This window comes from Microcebus murinus, chromosome 31, assembly GCF_040939455.1.
Source record: "Microcebus murinus isolate Inina chromosome 31, M.murinus_Inina_mat1.0, whole genome shotgun sequence".
NCBI classification, from domain to species: Eukaryota; Metazoa; Chordata; class Mammalia; order Primates; family Cheirogaleidae; genus Microcebus; species Microcebus murinus.
In genome coordinates this window covers 3,732,473-3,754,054 of record NC_134134.1, presented here as the reverse complement: position 1 = coordinate 3,754,054, position 21,582 = coordinate 3,732,473, and the positions used below count along the sequence as shown (strand labels likewise).

The following is a 21,582-nucleotide window of genomic DNA, read 5'->3' as shown; positions in this document are numbered from 1 at the left end:
ATAACAGTGTACAGGGATTGCTTTCTTGCACACTCTTGTCCACACTTGTTATGTCTCTTCTTTTGGACATTAGCCATTTTAACAGTTGTGAGGTGATACCTAATCATAGTTTTCATTTGTGTTTACATGATGTTTTGGTGATGCTGAGTTACTCTTCATGTTTCCTGTTGTAAACTGTTATGTTTTCTTTGAAAAGAATCTACATCAACTTTTGCTTATTTTGAAGTGGGTGATGACATTGTTTTGCATTTGAAAAATATGAGTTTCCTATGTATTTTGGGTGTTAACATATTATGCAATATAAAATTTGAAAATATTTTCTTCTGTCCTATATGTTTTCTTATTTTGTTTTTTTTTCCTTGCTGTGCAGAGGATTTTAAGTTTGATGCAGCCAAAATTGTTCAGATTTTGTTCTAGTGCTTATTTTATCATATACCAAAAAAAAATAAAATTGCAAGTCTTATGTTAGGTTTTCCCATATTTCTTCTTTTCCTTTATACTTTTTTTTTTTTTTACAAACATTACAGTTTTATGTATTCCATTTAAAATCTTTATTATATCTGGAGTTAATTTAGGGTCTCATATAAGAAAAAATAGTTTGCTTTTATTCATTTGTTTTTGGGTATCCAGTTTTCCAGCACCAAGCATTGAAGAGCCATACTTTCTGCATTGTGCATTCCTAAAGCCTAGATAAATGTTAGTTGACTTTATATGTTTTGGTTTATTTCTGAGCACTCCATTCTCTTCCATTGTTATTTGTGTCGGTTTTTATGTGCATATTTTGCTGTTTTTATTACTCTCACCTTAAAATTTAATTTGAAATCATAAAGTGTGATGCTGGAACCTTTTTTCTCCTTTTGCCTTATTGTTTAGGGCTCATCAATGGTTTTGTGATATCATACAAATATTAGGATTTTTTGGTTAATACTGTCAAGGAATGCCCCTGGAATTTTGATAGGAAGTACATTGAATGTATACATTGTTTTGGATAATATCTTCCTATTTTCTCATGTCATCTTCAATTTCTTTTATTAATATCTTATAGTACTCAGTGTGAAGGGTTTTTTTTTAATTAACTTTGGTTAAATATATTTCTTAGGAATCTATTATCTTGATGGTATTTTACATGAGTGTTTGTTTTCCTTTTTTATTTTCTACTTTATTAGTGTGTAGAAGAGCAACTGATATCTGTATGTAAATTTTACATCCTGTGACTTAACTGAGATGTTTTATTACTTTTAAAGCTTTCTTCCTATCCTCTTTATGGTTTTTGTTATATAAGATAATATATCATCTGCAAATGGTGTAATTTTTACTTTTTTCTTTCTAACATGAGTGGATTCTTGTCATGTTCTTGCCTAATTTTTGTACTTATGTCTTGTAGTGTTATGATAGTATAGAAGCATTAAGAGAAGTTGACCATTATTTTTATATTGGTATCTGTGCATGTGAAGATTTAAATACATTTCCCAGATTTTATAAACTGGTTTTGGAGGGTAAAGATTTTTTCTTTTGAGTACTAAGGCTAAAGGTCTCTCCACTAGGTTTTCAATGAAGAGTTGCTGTGGATAGGTCACAAAACTGCCGCTTGCTCTGCAGTGGAGTCTGCATCTGGTGGGCCCGTTCCAAAGGGCTTGGGTGATTTTCAATCCTCTCTTGTTGCTGGGTATACTGGTTGCCTTCAGGATTTTGATGTGTATGACACATACTAGGGCATGGTTGTGCATTTCAGTCTGCATATTTTCTGGCTAAACCCATATATGTGGGTGGGTGTGGCTCCCAAGTTATACCTTGGAAGAGTCCCTGCAGGCCACTGTGTGGATCTATGCACTGAAAGAACTGGACATGGACTATAGTTGAGACTGCTGTAGCAGAGTCACAGTTCTACTTTACAGATGATAGCAAGACCAAGTTATTGAGGTCTGCTTCAATGGCTGCATATACGCCTGTATCTCCCAAAGTCTCTGGATGAGCAGCACCACTCCGACTTTGTCATAGGGAACCATCGGAGACTCTGTGTATCCAAGATGGTTGACCCATGTTGCAGTCTGTATTCAGGACAATGGGTCCTTACGTTTGTCACCGGGATGAGAGCCTCAGTACTCACAATGACCATGCAGACCTATGGTTCCACTAGTGTTTAATGACTTTCCATTTAAGTCCTCAAATTCAGATAATTGTAATTATATATGAATGGCTGCCAAATTTTTGTTGTTCTTTGGGAAAACAAAAACAAAAACAAAAACAATTGGATCCTTCCCCTCCCACCATATAGCTGATTTGCTCTCCTAATGTATTTTAAATTTGTGATCTATTATATTTCAATTGTTATAATATTTAGTATCAAAGATTCAGAATAACATAGTAGCATTTCAATTTCTCTACATTCTCTTCATATGTATGTATCTGCATATGCTTTTATTTACTTAAAAGTTCTCAATGTAATGGGTGTGGGGTGATATCTCATTGTCATTTTGTTTTGCATTTCTCTAAAGATTAACAATTTCTAGAATGCTTTCAAATTATGTTTGGCCATAAGTATATCTTCTTTGCAGAAATGCCAGTTCAATCTATTTTCCATTTGTTAGTAACGTTATTTACCTTTGTTTTTGAATTTTGATCATTGTTTACTGATTCACGATGTTAACTTCTATCAAATATATGGTTTGCATCTATTTTTACCCATTTTTTAGGAAGCCTTTTTACTTCACTAAGTTTTTCCTTTGTGCAGAAAATTTGAATTTGTATACAATCCCATTTTTTTTCTCTTCCTTTTTCTTGATTATGCATTTGATGTTACATCTACTAAAACAGTGCCAGGACCAATATCATGATGTTTCCCTTACATTTTCTCTAAGAGTTTTATACATGTATTTCTTATGTTTTAATATTTAATTTATTTAAGATATATTCTATATAGTGCAAGGGAAGGTACCAACATCATTTTTTTTCTATCATAAATATTCAGTTTTCTACAACATTTGTTGAAGTGACTCTTCTTTTTCATTGCATGGTCATTGCAATCTTGAGGAACCTAAGTTTGGTCATTGACAAAAACGTTTATTTCTGAGTTCTCCATTCTGTTATCTCATCTCATTACTTGTCTTTGGGCCAGTAACACATTTTTTTATTCCTGCAGACTTGTTTTCAAATCAAGAAGTGCTATGCCTCCTTGTTTGTATTTCTAAAACAGTCTGACAATCTTTTGTTCCAACACACTTTAGAATTTATTTTTATATATCTTCAAAATAAGTATGATAGGACCATTATAGACATTGAATTAAATTTGTGGATATTATTGACATCTTGACAGTTTTAAATCATCTCACCATTGAGCATGAATGTATTAAAGAGTGTGTTTAATTTCGATATATTTTGTATTAGTCAGTTTGTGTTGTGCTTTTGATTTCTAGTTCCACTTCAATTTTGTCAAAAAATATATGTTGTATAATTTTAGGTTTCTTCAACTTGATAATACATAAGTGTCCAAATAGCATTTATCATGTATGATTGAAACGATAGTGTATTCTGCTGCCTTTGACAGAAGAGTTCTGTAAATGTCGTTTACATTTAATTAGTCTATAATGTCTTTCCCATTATCTGTTTTCTTATTTATCTTCTGTCAATATTTGTATTCATCATTGAAATCATATATATCAGGCATAGCCTTATATATTCATCATTGAAATCATCATATACCATGCAAAGCCCTGATAAATAATATATATTTTAAAATATCTAAGCTAAAATGTGTACATTACATGTATATTATCTGTCTATGTGTATTCTGTGCCATAGATTTCTCCTAAATCACCCATTTTGTCATTATAAAAGTCTTTGTCTCTTCTGATGGCTTTTGACTTAAAGTGTATTTTCTTTACTTATGCCCACAATATCCTCCTCTTATTATTTATGTAGAATTTTTTACATTACTTTCAACCATTTGACTTTTTAGAGCTAAAGGAAGGATTTTGTAGGTGGCATATACTATGGTTCTGTTTGTTTTTTATCCATACATTCATCTTATTTTTCATTGGAGAGACTAAACCATTTACATTTAATGAAACTTCTGAAGGAAGAGTTTGCTGTTTCTATTATTCAAAAACTGAAATTGAGAATTTGAAAGGAATTGCATTTAATCTGTAGATTAATCTGGACATCTTCACAACATTACATCTTCTTCTCTTGAAGAAGAACGTATTCAAAGGGTGTTGTTTATTTTCCTATATTTGTGAATTTTTCTGTGTTTCTTCTATTATTTATTTTCAGTTTCATTCCATTCTAGTCAAAAATTAAAGTGAGTAAAATTTCAATTTTCTAAAATTCGTTAAGACTTGTGGCTGAAGAGGTAGTTTTTTAGGAAGAACATTTTATGAGCTATCAAGGAGATTGTATATTCTACTATTATTTTGTAGAGTGTTTCCAATGTATCTGTTAGGTCTAAGTGCTCTGTAGTGTTTTCAAATCTTTTGTTTTCTTATTAATAATTTGACTGGTTTTATTATTATTGAAAGTGGAATAGAATATCAAAGTATCGTATTATTTTGATGTCCATTTCTTGCTTCATTTCTGTCAATGCTTTTTAAAAATATATTTGATAACCTTGATTGGAGATAAAGATAGATATCATACAAATGTATTATTTTCATAGGCCCTCCGTGAATGACCACTTTTTATATTTATTGTCCTTTTGGTCTCTTGTGACAGTTTTGACTTAAAGTATATTTTAAAAATTATAACGTCAAAATTATAACGTCAATTATACTTCAAAATAATGTGCCTAATATAATTTTGAACTCCACTGCTCTTTGATGCTAAATGTTTTTCTGATATATCTTGCTATATCCTGCCAATTGTAGTCTATTGTTCTCACCGGGAATGAAGTCAAGTCACTTTAGATAGAATATAGTTGGGTATTTTTTAACTCTTTATTTAACTGTGCCTTCTGACTGGAAACAGTGATACATAAATATTTTCATAATTTTCTCAAAGGAAGGACTTACAATTTCTCTTATGTTAATTGCTTTATATAACTTTTGTCACTGTCTTTTCTTTCTTTCCTCTCCTTCTGTCCTGCATTGTGCCTCACTGATTTTTAGTGACATATTTTGTTTGTTTCTTTGCCTAGCCTTCTTTTTTATCTCTATAAACACTTTTTTTCTGATGTTCACAGTGAGAACTATGTAAAATCTTTTGAACTTGCAACTCTTGTTAAATGAATGACTACTTAACTTTGGTTGCATATAAAAGTTCTTAATCTTTACATCTGCCCTCACCTTTATGATATTGATGTGAATAATTATGTCTTTTTATAATGTATACAAATTAAAACATGGGAATGATAATTTCTTTATTTTGTCTTTCAAATTTTATAGCATAATTAAATATTTTGCACCATCATTATGATAATGCAGAATTCTATTCTTAATATGTGCATATTTTTCTCAGAGAGTTATGTAGTTGTCAAGGGAGGTGGAAACCAGCCTTTGGAAAGGCCACAAAAAACACATGTGTGGACATATGCCCATAGTTTCATTCTCTTTTGAAAGGGAATCCAGGAGATAGGATTTTACTACTAAAGTGATAACTCAGTATCAGCATGGAGGAAGGGCTTTGGTGGGTAAATGCAACAAAGTTTCCTTCCCCTTTCGTGTAGTTCCTGGTGTTTTTTTCTCATCTATGAACAATTAGCAGTTATAATTTCTAAAAGAAATATGGTTGTAATTATATTATTAAGTTCATACATCTATGATGGAAGTAAGGCCATGGTATTCTATTGTGCTTTCTTTCTAATGTACTTTCTATAGTTTTATATATTCAAATTTTTAAGTACATTCACCAGAGTCTGCTTAGTGAGATACTTTGTTATTTTCATCTCTTTCAGAACTCTCTTCCCATTGCAACAAAGACCTGTTGCCTGAGCAGGGTATAAAAGACCCCTTTCAGAAATCAATAATGAGATTATATGGAAGAAATGGCCTTGAAAATATACACTTAAGAAGAGACTGGGAGTGTGTGGGTGAGTATAAGAGGAAGAAAGCATGTTATGATGGTCTTACCCAATATTTGTCAACTTGCCACAGAAAATTATTCAAATGTTATAAATGTATAAATGTCTTTAGCAAATCATCAAATCTAAATAGACACAAGACAAGACATACTGGAGAGAAATGTTTCAAACTTAATGAAAGTGGCAAAACTTATAACCACAGCTCTAATGTTTCTGGACATAGAAAAAATCATACAAGAGAGAAATTCTACAAGTGTGAAGAATGTGGAAAACCCTTCAACTGTTGCTCAAAACTTATTATACATAGGAGAATTCACACTGGAGAGAAACCCTACAAGTGTGAAGAATGTGGCAAAGCCTTTATGTGTTGCACAAAACTTACTCTACATAAAAAAATTCATATGGGAGAGAAACCATACAAATGTGAAGAATGTGGAAAAGCCTTTACCCTGTGCACAAGCCTTACTCGACATAAAAGAATTCATACTGGAGAGAAACCCTACAAATGTGAAGAATGTGGCAAAGCCTTTAACCAGTTCTCAGTCCTTACTCGACATAAAAGAATCCATACTGGAGAAAAACCCTACAAATGTGAAGAATGTGGAAAAGCCTTTAGCCTGTGCATAACCCTTACCCGACATAAAACAATCCATACTGGAGAGAAATCCTACAAATGTGAAGAATGTGGAAAAGCCTTTACCCTGTGCACAAACCTTACTCGACATAAAAGAATTCATACTGGAGAGAAACCTTACAAATGTGAAGAGTGTGGCAAAGCCTTTAACCAGTCCTCAGTCCTTACTCGACATAAAAGAATCCATACTGGAGAGAAACCCTACAAATGTGAAGAATGTGGCAAAACTTTTACCCGCTGCACACACCTTACTCAACATAAAAGAAATCATACAGGAGAAAAACCCTACAAATGTGAGGAATGTGGTAAATCCTTTACCCAGGTCACACACTTTTCTCGACATAAAAGAATTCATACTGGAGAGAAACCCTACAAAGGTGAAATATGTGGCAAAGTCTTTAACCAGTCCTCAGTCCTTACTCGACATAAAAGAATCCATACTGGAGAAAAACCCGACAAATGTGAAGAATGTGGCAAGGCCTTTAGCCTGTGCACAAACCTTACACGACATAAAGAATCCATACTAGAGAGAAACTCTAAAAATGTGTAGAATGTGGAAAAGCCATTATCCGTTCAGAGACCTCACTCAACATAAATGAATCCATACAGGAGAGAAAACATACAAATGTGAGGAATGTGGCAAAGCATTTTCCCAGTGCTCACACATTAATCTACATAAAAGAATTCATATCAGAGAAAAATTCTATGAATGTGAAAATTGTGACATAGTCTTTAATAATTGTTTACATCTTATTCCACATCAAAGAAATCAGACTAGATAAGAGTGATATAAATGTAATGAGTATATAAGTGCTTTACCAAAGGATTAGCCTTAAAATGCACAACAGTACTTATACTTAAAGCAAAACTAATAATATAGACTACTGACAATACCATTAGTTATAACAGATCTTATCTGACATGCGAGAACTTACACTGAAAATAATGCTCCAATATTTTCTCAAATATTGCTCTTCATCACAAAAATTTTAAGGAATAGAAACCTTACAAATATAATGAATGTCAAAAAATATTTATGCAAAAGATATACCTTAGAGAACAATGAACAATTGATACTTAAAATACTTTAATAAATTTCAGAATGCAATTAATCTAGAATCAAGTCTAAACATATATCAGAGGACTCACAGTGCAATACACTAATGCACTAACACATTCACTCATTTCTTTAAACCAGGTTGTTGATTATAGAGAACCACCCAGTTAAAATAGTTAGTTGATTTAATTGTATGTCAGCTTTAAAAAAGAGAGAGATTTTCTGAGAGTTATAATTCCATGTAAAATATACTTTCTGGTCCGTGTAGGGTGAAAATGTAATAAAGTATAAATTTTTGCTATTTTTGGCAAGCAAGTACTGATATTATTCAACTTTAAATACCGTAGTTGGTATGCTTTCATTCTTAGTGTGTATGTGAATGTGTGTTTAATGATAGCTACATCACATTTAATAGAAGTCTTTTGTATTAAGCAGGCATTATTCATGTACGTTTCCATGGAAAATTAAAAACACTGAAATGTAAGATTTATGAAATGGATAGGTACTAAGAATTTTTCTTTTTTTTCTTTTTTTTTGATTTTTCTTATAATAAACAGTATTTTAAGGGATATATGATGTAAGTATACAAACTAATATTCTTCTCATTATAATCAGAATGTAAAAATTACAATATTAAAAATAACTTGTTTTACTACTGCACGTTACAATAATAAAATAGAATGTAATTTGGAATATTTTTAGATTACATGTAAACTTAATTTGTTTCATTAAATTAAAAATGCTTTTACTGTTTCCAACATGTTGTAGATTGAATAAAGTGTTATTATGCCACCAACATTAACCTATCCCATGTTACTCAAAGTTGGAGGAAATCGATTGTAAAAATGTACTGTCGGGCTACACAATACAAAGACCTAATTTGTGATCCATTTTATCAGTGGCTGTACTTTAAAGAGTAAGGTTCCCAAAGCTTTTTTTCATTATGTTTGTAATTACATTGTTACTGTAATGCTTATAATAAAGATTTTGCACTTAATGAAAGCCATACATTTCTGAACACAGAATGACTAGATGTTACATTCTATACTGCAGTTTTCTTTCAACATGCAACCTGCCTGGCCAGTGAAACAGAAATAAGCATATTTTTTATTTATATTGAATCAGATATACAAATACATCATGGTTAAGTTGAACTATAGTTGTAGTATATTTACAGACTAAGGAATTATATTTGTGTTTGTGGATGTATGCCTATTTTGAACAGAAAAGAAGAAATATTAGAAAAAATGGGTAATTTCAAGTGTCGAGAATTTACTAGCAAACTAGAAACTTCAAAGATTCTGAAAGGAAATATTTTATTTGCTTCAAGTTTAATTAATTGTTTTAAGCCCTAAAGCTTCTGAATGGGAACCTGCCCATCCCAATCCTCTGTTCTTACATACTTATTGCTCTTGCTAGGCCTACTATGTTATTTTATTATTTCAAAGTTCATTTATATGACCTGATCTGCAATTCCAACAAGGATTGTTATAAAACTTAATGGTGCTCATAAAATTATCTGAATGTATTAGTAATTACACAGTGTGGTAATATCATTTCACTTAGTACATTCTATCTTTTCATTCTAATTTGGGAAGCATATTGAAAGCACTTATTGGTTACTCCTTCTTTTACTCTTGGTCATTTAACTAATTGATTTATTGACTTTATCAGGCTACTTTGTTCAGGTAAACACTAAGAAGGATTTATAAATTATGGAGTTTATTTTACATTTAAATAGAAGAAATAAGTACAGGACAGTGTTAGATATGCAATAGATGCTTTATAATTACCTGTCAATATTTCTGTGGAAGTGAACTTGTGGCTCCAGAGAAGAGATTGAAAATGCCCAGGGTAAAAAGTCACTGATTTTGCATGTAGAGCGAAGGAACTGGCAGAACAACCAACTCTTGGAATTTATAAGTGGAAATTCTGCTTCTTTCATTGCATAATTATCTCCAGTTTTTTGCCATTTTTTATCTTCATTCCGTTCTACAACTGTATTTAAGCCAGTCTTCTTTCCACCTGTGCTTGGGCTACAATATTCTCACTGTTGTACGCAATGCATGTAATTCTACATATAAGATATACCATATAATAAGATGGTATTAATAGGAAGAAATATAAAAGAAACAGAATGTATTCTTGTTAAAATATATATATCTTTGTATAATCCGTGGGTTATTTAAAGAAAAAGATGTAAGATATCAAAGAATTTAAAGCTTTATTTAGAAAGGTTAAAGAAAAGATAATGAAAAGAAAGGATCTTGCATAGAAATTTTTATCCTAAAATGATTCATTATGTAGGAAAAACGAATTTTAGGACAAAACAAAGTTTTATGGAAGGTGTTATAGATGCTGTGTGATATATGCATGATGAGATAAACTTTATGAAAGGAAACTTATTAAGAAATTTTGACTAAAACAAAGATTTTGGTTAATATTAATATACTCTTAATAAAATGGCGTAATATACTTATCCTAATTCTTTAACATGTTTTGTTTTTAATTTTAAAATTATGACTACATAAGTTTTTTCTTTAATTTTGGTAAATAACCTACAAAAACAGCAACAGACTAGAACAACTGAGTGGCCAAGATCCTGAATAAAGTATTATTCCCCTTACTAATTCACAAATTCAAAAGGCTTATCAGCAAAATCTGGATTGGCAATCACATATATCTGATTTTATAGAAACAATTGATAATCATTATCCAAAAAATAAATTATTACAGTTTCTACATTTAACTCAATAGATATTACCTAAAATAGTAAAAAACATACTCATCAAACCTTAAAATATGTTATTTAAACAAAAAGGGGAGGTATATGTTCCCCCAGAATAGAAAAAATTAAGCCTTATTTACTTTAATTTTTTTGAGTTATCATAAAAAAGATAATTTAACAGCAGTAGAGAAGTATTGGAAAGGGAGCCATCCACCAGATCCTTTCCCTCACCAGCCTATCTGGTGGAAAGATGATATAGAGAATAAATGGAAAGAGGGATGGGCAAAGGTGTGGGGGGGAGGCTTTTCCTTGTCTTTTGAGAGCTGATGGACAAATAGTCTGGATTCCAAGCAGAAGAATCAAACCCAGAGTGGAAACAGGAGGGGAAAAAATGGAGGAGACCACCAGAAGGGAAGGAGGCCCTGGTTGAGGGCTTTAAAAGGATGAAAATAAAGAATAGGAAGTGCTGAAGCAAGAAAACGTGCCAGCCACTGATCATGACATGTGGACAGCTGAAGAGGACCTATGAAGAAGCAGACAGAATATTGAAGTCGATGTCTGAACCTAAAACATCTGTAAACCTCTTTCTTGCCATGATCTGCATAGTGAGCATGGTGGTAAGAATGTCTGATAACCACACTTATCATTACTGGGCCTATATTCCCAATGCACCTTTAAATGAGATTGTCAACTGGGCTGACATTCCTTTCTTAGTATTTAATAATGATTCTAATTGGCTACCAGGACCTTATGATTATTGTGGTCCAATGAAACTCAATGAGGCCATAGCTATAATTAATAAATACGAAGTTGAAACAAAAGGCCCGCCCATATGTATTGGTAAAGGTATTCATTGTTTAAAACCTGCATCTCAAATCTGGCTAGTCACCTGCAACTCTACCAGTGATAAATCAAAAGCCTTGTTATTTCTTGTAAGTGCAACCTTTTTTTCTGCTTCTGGACATACTAAATTTGCACCTCCAGATGTACCCATCTGTAAGGAGGTAGTAATTTCTGACCCTTAAATCTGGGTACAATGGAAAAATTGTAAAAGTCACATGGGACGCATTCTTACTGGCTCACCTTCTTGAGGTTATGTATTAATTAGACTGGAGTCCCTATGGGCATCCTGCCTCATCTTATAAAGTTAAAAAACTTCGTTATAAAAAACCTGTCACCTCGATGTCTATAACAGACACTAACTTTGAAAGTCATGTTACCTGGCACCATTATGGTATGAGCACTCCAGCTACTCATAGTTTAGATGGCCCTATTCATCAGCAACTGTGGAAATTATTGGCAGCTTCACACCCTTTGCAGGCCTGGATTACCAAAAACACATTAGATATAAACAGCAGTGGAGAGTGGAATTTTTACCTAAACTCTACTCATTATACTCAACCTTGTGTTAAATTGCCCTACTTATTCATGATTGAATATGCTATCTATGATGCACCTTCCTTCCTAGTGACTTATACCAACTGTTCTTATTTTTCCTGTATCGATTAATCCATAAAATTCAATCCCCATAAAGAAGCACTTTATATTCTTAAAGCCAGAGCAGGGCTGTAGTTACCTGTTAAAATGAATAGAATTTGGCAGGAAACCCCAGCAAAGTTTGCTTTGCATAAACTGCTTACCCAGATTCTTAAATGTACCAAAAGATTGATTGGTCTATTAATAGCAGCTACTTTGGGAATTATTGCAGTCACTGCAACTGCCACCAAGGCCAGTGTAGCATTACACCAAACAGCTCAAACCACTGAATTTGTTCAAAATTTGCATCACAAATCAAATCAATTATGGTTCACTCAGAATCAAATTGACAGCAAATTGGCTACCTAAGTGGCTGCCTTACAACAAGCAGTCACCTTACTGGGAGACCAGGTCATAAGTCTGCAAAAGCAACTTAGGCTCTGTTGTGATTGGAATATTACTCATTTGTATTTCTCTCTCTTTCTCTGTCTCTCTATATAAAATCAAACTGTATTTCCTTGGGAAAACATTAAAAAACATCTACTCAATCAAGAACATCTGACTGAACAGATTGGAAATTTACAACAAAAAAATCCTAAATACCTTCAGTCACAAACTGAATTTACTCTCTAAGTCTGACACTATTATTGGCATCTCATCTTGTTTGGAGTCAGCTGATCCACTTTCTCATCTTAAAATCTATAAAAATTCCACCATAATAACTTGTAACATTATTTTACTCATTTACCTGTGCTTATTTATAGTCTGGAGAAAACTCTAAAAAAACCCAAAAAAACAGCAGAGGACCCACGCCTCACCGTGATGGCCATACAACTGCATCAACTCATGTCTAATAAAAATAAAAAAAGGGGGAATTTGTTGGAAAAACATGATTGAGGAATTAATGAAGTGTAGCTCATAAGACTATTATAGTATCACCCTATGTTACTATATTAAACACAGAAACAGGAGTGTGCAGGGTTTAGCCCTGAAAGAATGTGTGAACTCAATGGTTCACTTATCAGAAGCTGCTATCAAGGGTGGGCTCTCATGGCTCCCATAGGGATGTTTTCCAGAAAGGCTTCCTGGTATCTCAAAATCTGTGAGCTTCCCTGTTTCCTTAGAAGACAAGGCAGGGCAAATATGACTCACAGGATGGGAGCCAGAGAATGAGTGCCCTTTGCCCATAGAGATGCCCCTGTGTTCTAAACAATCTGTTCATAGAGATCATTTTCCTGCTCTCTCCTCACTGTTTACCTTTAAGTCCACAACAACTAGATCAAAAAATATGTCACTATGCCTCTTTTGTTATACCTTTGTTAAATGATGACTATGTGTTAGAACTTAGAATTTAGCCCTTGAAAGACTTTGTACCTATTTGTTCACCTAGATAGAATAGAAACCCTATGAAAAGACTTTTGACCCCAACCAACTGCCTGTCTTCCATAGCAACTGCATGGCCTGATATCTAAATATGTTATCCTGAAAACTGGTAATTGATATCTGTGATTATAAGAACCTATGTAAGTCTAACCATACTTTTAGACATTCATGGTGATATGTCTAGTCTACTGAATAAGCCCACTGTTATGTCTGATCTTTTTATATAAAACTATAAACTATACCTTAGTCCCTGTATATTCTTTTATTCTATTTCCTATCAATTTTCTTATCCTCTGTGGTGACCCCTATCTAAGGGACCAGGCTTCACGGGGAAAGGCAACTGATCTTCCCACAGCTCTGCCTCAACTCTTCCCCATCCTCTATTCCACCTGGGATGTGAATCATCCCTTTCTCCAGCCTGTCCACACTATATATGCCACTATTTTTTATTAGTCATTGAGTTGCTATCACAGATATTAGACTGACTATCGTGCTACCAACATGTGTGTTTTCAAGTAACACTTATTTTACTTAATAACGAACACAGAACACAAGAGTAATAATGTTGGTATGTTGCTGTAATTGCTCTATTTTAATGTTAATTATTGTTAATCTCTTACTGTGTATGATTTATAAATTAAAATTTATAAAAGGTATGTACATATAGAAAAAAATTCAAAGTATACATTGGTTTGGTGTATATCTGTAGCTTCAATCATTCACAGAGAGTCTTAAAATATATGTCCTATGAAGAAGGGTGACTCCTGTATATGTTGAATAGATTAACTAATAAGGTCATTTGAACCCAGAGGGTCATAGTGTAGAAAATGTTTTTAGTGTCAAATTCGATTTCTTAAACTAGATACAAGGCTACGCAGGTTTTCTTTTCTTTTCTTTCTTTCTTTCTTTCTTTCTTTCTTTCTTTCTTTCTTTCTTTCTTTCTTTCTTTCTTTCTTTCTTTCTTTCTTTCCTTCCTTCCTTCCTTCCTTCCTTCCTTCCTTCCTTCCTTCCTTCCTTCCTTCCTTCCTTCCTTCTTTCTTTCTTTCTTTCTTTCTTTCTTTCTTTCTTTCTTTCTTTCTTTTTTTTGGAAAAGGAGTCTCACTTTGTTGCCTGGGCTAGAGTGCCGTGGCATCAGCCTAGCTCACAGAAAACTCAAACTCCAGGGCTCAAGCAATCCTCCTTCCTCAGCCTCCTGAGTAGCTGGGACTGCAGGCATGTGCCACCATGCCTGGCTAATTTGTTCTATATATATTAGTTGGCCAATTAATTTATTTGTATTTATAGTAGACACGGTGTCTCGGTCTTGCTCAGGCTGGTTTCAAACTCCTGACATTGAGCAATTTGCCCACCTTCGCATCCCAGAGACCTAGGATTATAGGTGTAAGCCACCACACCTGGCCTATATAGGTTTTCTATTTCTTGTTTTATAATTTCTGAAAATTTATATCTTTACAGAACTTACCCATTTGTCTTAAGCTGTCAAATGTATTGATCAAATTGTTAGTACTATTTCTTTATAATAAATTTAAATCTGTATGATTTTTAATGAAGTTCCACCTTCATTCATTATATTGGTCATTTGTGTTTTCTTTTATCCCCTAGATTGATCTAGCTAGAAGTTTATCCAGGGTGTCGATATTTTCAATAAACCAGCCTTTACTTGATTGGTCTGTGTAGTCCGTGCTAGGTAAGGACACTCAGACATGAGTTTCTTCACTAGCTCAGCCAGCATGTGATGAGATCTGTTTGTTTCTGTATGATGCAATGGTTTATGCAATGATATAAGCAGAAGAATAAAATTATAGTGATGACTTGTCACACTCCCAGGCAGCCAGCAGGGTAGTAGCACAGGAATGTTTTTGTCTGGGACAACAGAAGATCCTGGACCAGGCCAACTGCCAGAGAGTACTGAGAGAGCCCTGGACTAGATGAAGCAATGGTAAGGCCACCATGGCACACCAGAGGGAGAAAGTGATCTAAGATGATAGTCATCAGAACTAAATTGATTGTATATTGGAAGGATGAGAGGGTGCAGAAGGAGATGGTTATATACACACCCAATGATTACAGTGCTCACCATCTGGGAGATGGACACACTTGAAGCTCTGACTCTTTTGAGGCAATACATAAACTAATCATCTTTACCCCTGTAATATGCTGAAATAAAAAAAATTAAAAAAGAACTAAATCTTTTGGGAAGAGTACCACAAGGAGCTACTAATGCAGAAAGTCTATACTCAGCATTACAGAAATCCCCTCCAAAATTGAGAAATGTGGTGATTGGTACAATGGGCAAGCATGGAGAGGGGACCCCAGGAAGGAGGTGTCAGGGGCTGGGGGATGGGGGTTGCAGGTGCCAGTGAAAGAAAAGACGCCTTTTTGCATGCTCCAACCTCTTTCATAGACTTCAAAAAAAATTTTTTGAAGGGCTCTCATTCCACAGTACATTACACATATTAGCTATATGAAAATTCATCCACAATATGATTCAATAATGTTGTAGGAATAAAACAGAATGGCTTTTGATAATATCTCCTTGCAAATAATTATATTTTGCAAGGTTTTCATGTTTTCTTTTTGTTTGTATTTTGGTTTGTTTTTAACAAGCTAGAGGTTTTACATCAGGCTGCTGATATTGTTTTAGACCTTTGAAAGTTCACAGGTAGTAGCTTTTAGGCCTGTGTTGCTCCCCTGATAAAACAACCTTACCCTCCACTCTTCACTGTGCACACTGCTTGGGCAGTTTTATCTAGTCCTGTCACATCAGCTCCCCCTAAATGCTACAAGTGCTAAAATGCAGCTTCAGGTCCACACGGTAAACCACCACCCAGAGGTGGTTGCCTTCCCTGGACAACCCATACTCACACTTAGCTGGTTGGAAGCTATGCTCACACTGTACCTTCTTTCACAACCCCCTATGGTACTTCAGAACATCTTGTCTCAGCAGAAGACACCACAATCATTCATCCTCTGAATTTGTAAGTCCAAGAGTCGTTATCAAGGCCTATCCTTCACTCCAAATTCTTAACCACTTTGGTACTCGCTCACCAGCTGTGAACCTTGCCTGGAGCTGGTACTGATAGTCCACAGGATAATTTGTGCTGTACATTGGTGATGAATCCGTTTTGCTCTTGTGTGATGAGGAAAGCTTTAAAGCAATGAAAGCTTGTTTTACTTTACAGGCAGCTTTAGGAAAACAACTGTAATAACTCATACAAAGGATTTGTTAAAAGGTCACAGATTGGTAGTAACTTATATGCTGAACATACACACTACAACTACAGAGATAAAAGCTGTAAAAGTAAAAGATTTTGCTTGTTGCCTAAAGTCTACCTCAGCTGTGCACTTTCATATCATGGCTGTTGGCTAAAGTCAATACTCAGCTGTCCGTTTTCATCTGTGGCTGTCGACTATAGTCGATGCTCCTATAGAAGTGGTAAGTAGGCTTAAGTCCCATTAATTCCTCAATATTTCTGTTACCTGACTCATATGATCCTACCTCAGTAAAAAAAATACCATTGTGCACTTCATCTCACCTGTAATATTACCTGAATCTACCTCTCTCCTTCCTAATTCCAAAGCCTCAGCTGGGCCCCAGTCACTGCCACCTTGATTGGTCTGATGGGTTCCCAACATGCCTTTCCCCTGAAAGTTGGCCACTCCAACCCATCTTCTACACCTCTACTAGGTAGAGGGATGCTAAAAGGCCAGTTTTATCACATCAATGGCTCAATAAATTCTTCAGAGGCCGCCACAGTTTCTGAGCTCTCAGAATCAGTATATAAAGCTGTTTTGTATAGACTCCAATTCCTGATAGTTTCCTCCCATGCTCTCCTCCATCACTCTGCCTGTGTTATTTTCATAAATGGGTAAGTGTCTACTATGCACCAACCACTGCTGAAGGATCCTATACATGCCCCATACTCTCTCACCATTTACAAATAAATGGATGTTCTAAATACACCATGTCATTTTCTACTACTTTACCCATACAAACATTGTGGTTTTTTTTTTTCCTGAACTCCTTCCCAATTCCTGAGCCTAATTAACTACAGTCGATAGAAGTGTTACTACAGAGAAAAAATGTAGTGTATTTTCTTTACTTATAACTTACCTTGTTTTCTTTAGGAGCCCCCAGTCACAAATTTCAGGAAAAAAAAATTAAGTCCAACTCTCATTTCACAAATGAGAACACTGAGATTCAGTAAGCATAAAGAAGTTGTTCAAAGTTATACAGGAAGTAGAGGAGCTTGATTTTCCCAAAGTGGTGCTTAGAAGTATGCTATACAGCTTCTTTCCAAATGGCTCGGTTATAGAAGTCTTTGCACTGCTTACAGGAACTTTCTGCTGTGAAGAAGCTTTGCTATATGCTGAGTGGCTAAAATTTGGTCCATTCATTCAATTTAATTAATCTCTTCTGGCAACTTTTAGACTTTATAAGGAAAGAAAATCTCTCACTTAATTTTTCTTAGGCAAATGATACATTGGGGTAAATTGAAAGAATACTAGAACTTGTATTGATGTTTACTTTTACCTTTAAATGTAGTGATGATGCTTTGCTAATATACAGATATTAATAAATAAAGACTCTCATATGCATGAATTAGGGTTGCATGCCCCCAAGTTTTAGATAAACAGTAGGGACCCCTGTTTTCTACTGACCTCAGCTCATTTCCTTCTACTCTCCACCCAGCTCATTCCACTTGAGCCACAACTCACCAAGCTCACACTCATTCGGCCCAACCCACCTGTCCACTGCCCTATATATTTTCTGATCAGCAAGCCATCCCTCATGTGCCAGTTTTCTAAGTCTATGTTTGTTTCTCAAATGGCCCTCAACTTTCTCTCTAGGGATCATCCCATCTCTCTCACTGACTGTGGCATTCATCTCTTCCTCCATCACCCTGTTGGCAGTAGAGTGTCAGATGCTGGCTGTCCTTGCTTAGAACTGCTACCTAGCCATCTGTCACCCATTGTGCTACCCCATCCACATTCCCCATGTTCTCTGTGTTCTCCTGGTGCTTCCATCTTCACAGGGGACAATGCTCAATGCCATGATCCATGTGCTCTGGCCTCTGACTTTCCATTACTTCACCTCCATGGAAGGGCATCATTTAGTTTCTGAGATCCCAGCTGTATTTAAACTGGTCTCTGCTGACACTTCCCTCCATATAAGGGTCTTTTTATCCATGTGTTATTTTTCTCTTCCCTCCTGTCTTAGCTATTACTGCCTCATATGTATATATACTGTCCACTCGACTGGTGACAGTCTCAAGCCTGGGGCACATGGAAACCCTGGCTACTTACTTCTCTCACATGCACCTGGAGTCTCTATTCTATGTGGCTTCCATTACCAAGTACCTTCTACAAAAGTCTCATTCCCCTGGGCAGAAAAAAGTGGTCTCTGTCATCTACACCATCCTAATTGCAATACTTAACCCTCTCATCTACAATCTGACAAATGGGGATGTCTTTGGAACCCCAAGAACAGTTGTCAGAAAAAAGGGAATATGACATAACTTTCCACCGAAAATCCAAATCTAAAACAATGAAACATATACATTGAAATTGTGGGATTTACCATATGTAGAGACACATATTCATATGCATTGAACTATAAAGCCAGATATTTTTAAGAACGGATAATAGACAATCAGAAATTATCCTGTCTTCAAAGTTGATATGTAAATTGGTCAGTTTCTTCCTTTTATTCATTTCTGTATTCGTACTCCAATATAATATATTTGGAATGTAGCTTATTTGTATACTAGATCAAATATTCATTTCTTATTCCTGTGTAATCATCTCATTTTTTCATTGTTATTTATTTTGCTATATTTTTGTTTTATTTTGAGAAATAATTGTATATGTACATGTTGGACACAGTGTAATTTTATCTAGGCATACTTCCAGAAAGATGTGATAAAACTAATTGACATTTCTCAAAAAGCAGTAATGAATGTTCCACAGCTATATGTCAAAAAGCTCAACCAATCTAATCATCATGGAAATGAAAGTTAAAGCCACAGTGAGCTATTACCTCACACCTGTGAGAATGCCTATTCACAATATGATGAATGCTAAGTTCTGGTGAGGATGTGGAGAAAAGAAAACACTTGCATATTGTTGCTGTGAAAATAAATTAGGACAGCCAAATTTATTTGTATTTCAGTAAATTAAGAGGGTACCAGTCGTGTTTTTTTCTTTGATGTCTACTCCCCAGCCCTGAATCCCTGGTGAGCACAACCACCATTTGAGCACCATAGTGTTAATCAGTGACTACCAATTTGATGGCAAATTGAAGCCCATTCTTCTGAACTTGTGTCACTTAAATTCGGATATTGGGCTAACTCAATTCAGGAAAATATATGCTGGGCTAGCTAACTGTCATTTCTTAAAATTGAGGAATATTTCATTGTAAACACATGATTTATATTCACAGTGATGTTTCAGAGACAATTTTAAGGTAATTACCTCTCAGCCCAGGCTTTCAATGAGGATAACCTGGCTAGATTGAAGGAACACCATCACCTGCCTGTTGGGCTGGGTGGGAACATCCATGTGGTTTTAATTGTGCCCCTAATAATTCTAATTTGATACTGTTGTCAAGCAATAGGACTCTTGCATACATTCATGAGAATTGAGTTTAGCCTTTGTACCAGAGATAAGTCACAGGTTCTTCTCTGTTGAGTTTGGTAGAGGCAGATCAGTGTGGTCCAGATTCCCATTCATGTAGCAGAAACTCCTGGCACCTGTGGCAGAGGGAGGTATCTGGAAGAAATACAGGAAAACCTCTCATTTTGGTCTCCATGAAGGAGCTGATCATAGCTGAATCTTTCCTGTGATGAGAAACAAGTGCTTGTAGCCTTTCTGCATTTTATGTTCCTCCTGCTTGTGAATGTTGTGTAAACAAGGGAATAAATTGTGCTGACTCCTTTCAGGTCAGTCTAAAGATTTCATTTCAATTGCTCTACACAATCTCACCTGAAAAGAACTTTTGGAGTAGGAGGAGAAGAAGAAGAAATGGCTAGTTATCAGGTAAGTGTGTCCCAGATTTGGCATTGTGTCCACTATTTCTTCCAGATAGTCATATAGAATGTCAATTTTTAGAACTTGTAAACCTTTACTTCTTTACTTCTGATGTGTATGCCTAATAAGTTTTGGAACTACATTTTTTTATTTCTTCTTATGGTAGTCAAGGTTCTCTGGGAAAACCTTCCTTCCTGTATAACAGAGCCTGCTGTACATTCTCTCACACAAGCTTGTTACTACAATAACCATGTTTTCTAAGAAATATATGGCATATAATATTAAAAATGTTCCCATCGTGAGAGGTCAAGATAGAATAGTGTCAATGTTTGAGATTCCAATTGGGGATAGGATAGAGTCTTTGGATTTGAGTGAGGAAGGGAAACAGGTACTCTCAAAGTTTGATCTAGATGCTTCATCATCTCTACGTAATACATTATTAGGAAAGTTCAGAAAGAAGAAAGCATTGATTGCCTAGGATAACCAGAAAATTATGGAAAAACTATAAAATAAAAGACTTGCTCCATATGATGCTAAAGTATTTACATACATTATTAAAGATAACAAAACATGGGAAGTATCTGTATCTGAAATTTGCATAAATCTGATGATTCTTCATGGTTACATATTGTTGGCCACTACCATCCCAGCAGTGATTTTGTATCCTCCTCTTTGCAACAATGCCTAACACCAATTCATTCTGCTAAAGTTATGCTAATTTCATTCTCTTGCTTAACATGCTTTCTGACAGATTCATCCAATATAAAGTGAATTGTTTTTGTTTATCATTAAGGGTATTGTGGAGATTTACTTTCTGATGTGCATGAGCCATCACATTTAATCTAGAAGCTCTAATTTCTTCTTATAGCTTGCTTTGAAAACTGAGGGATATTATCTGTGTTCTGTTCAGATGAACTGAGATATATTCAAAGTCTACCACTTACTGGATATTGACAAAATACTCTCCTTAGGCAAGAAGCATTGTTGTCAGTAGTTATATTATGTGAAATGCAGAGATTCAGACCCCACCCCAGATCGCCTGAATCAGAAGCTGTATTTTAACAAAATCTCCAGTTCTTTACTGTACTTGTAAAAATTACGTGATACCTTCTAACTCTCTATGATCCTGTATGTGAGAAATATGCACAATTTATTGATGTGATATAAATATAACACCCATAAATTTATATAACTGTAGTAGGGGCCTTAATTTTGTATTAAATACTTTATCACCCATAGAAGAATCATATGCACACAGATTCATA

General features: G+C 34.7%; 2 protein-coding genes across 2 annotated transcripts in view; one reads left to right on the top strand and one right to left on the bottom strand.

Moving 5' to 3' along the window:
• LOC109729190 (KRAB domain-containing protein 5-like) overlaps nucleotides 1-21,582 on the bottom strand; it is a 445,983-nt gene that overhangs the window by 256,293 nt on the left and 168,108 nt on the right. The gene's annotated exons all lie outside the window — the stretch shown is intronic.
• LOC142865668 (uncharacterized) overlaps nucleotides 1-21,582 on the top strand; it is a 284,849-nt gene that overhangs the window by 209,046 nt on the left and 54,221 nt on the right. The window contains 1 exon segment of the mRNA XM_075998850.1: nucleotides 6,398-6,862. Within this exon segment, the coding sequence (XP_075854965.1) occupies nucleotides 6,398-6,862 (465 nt within the window).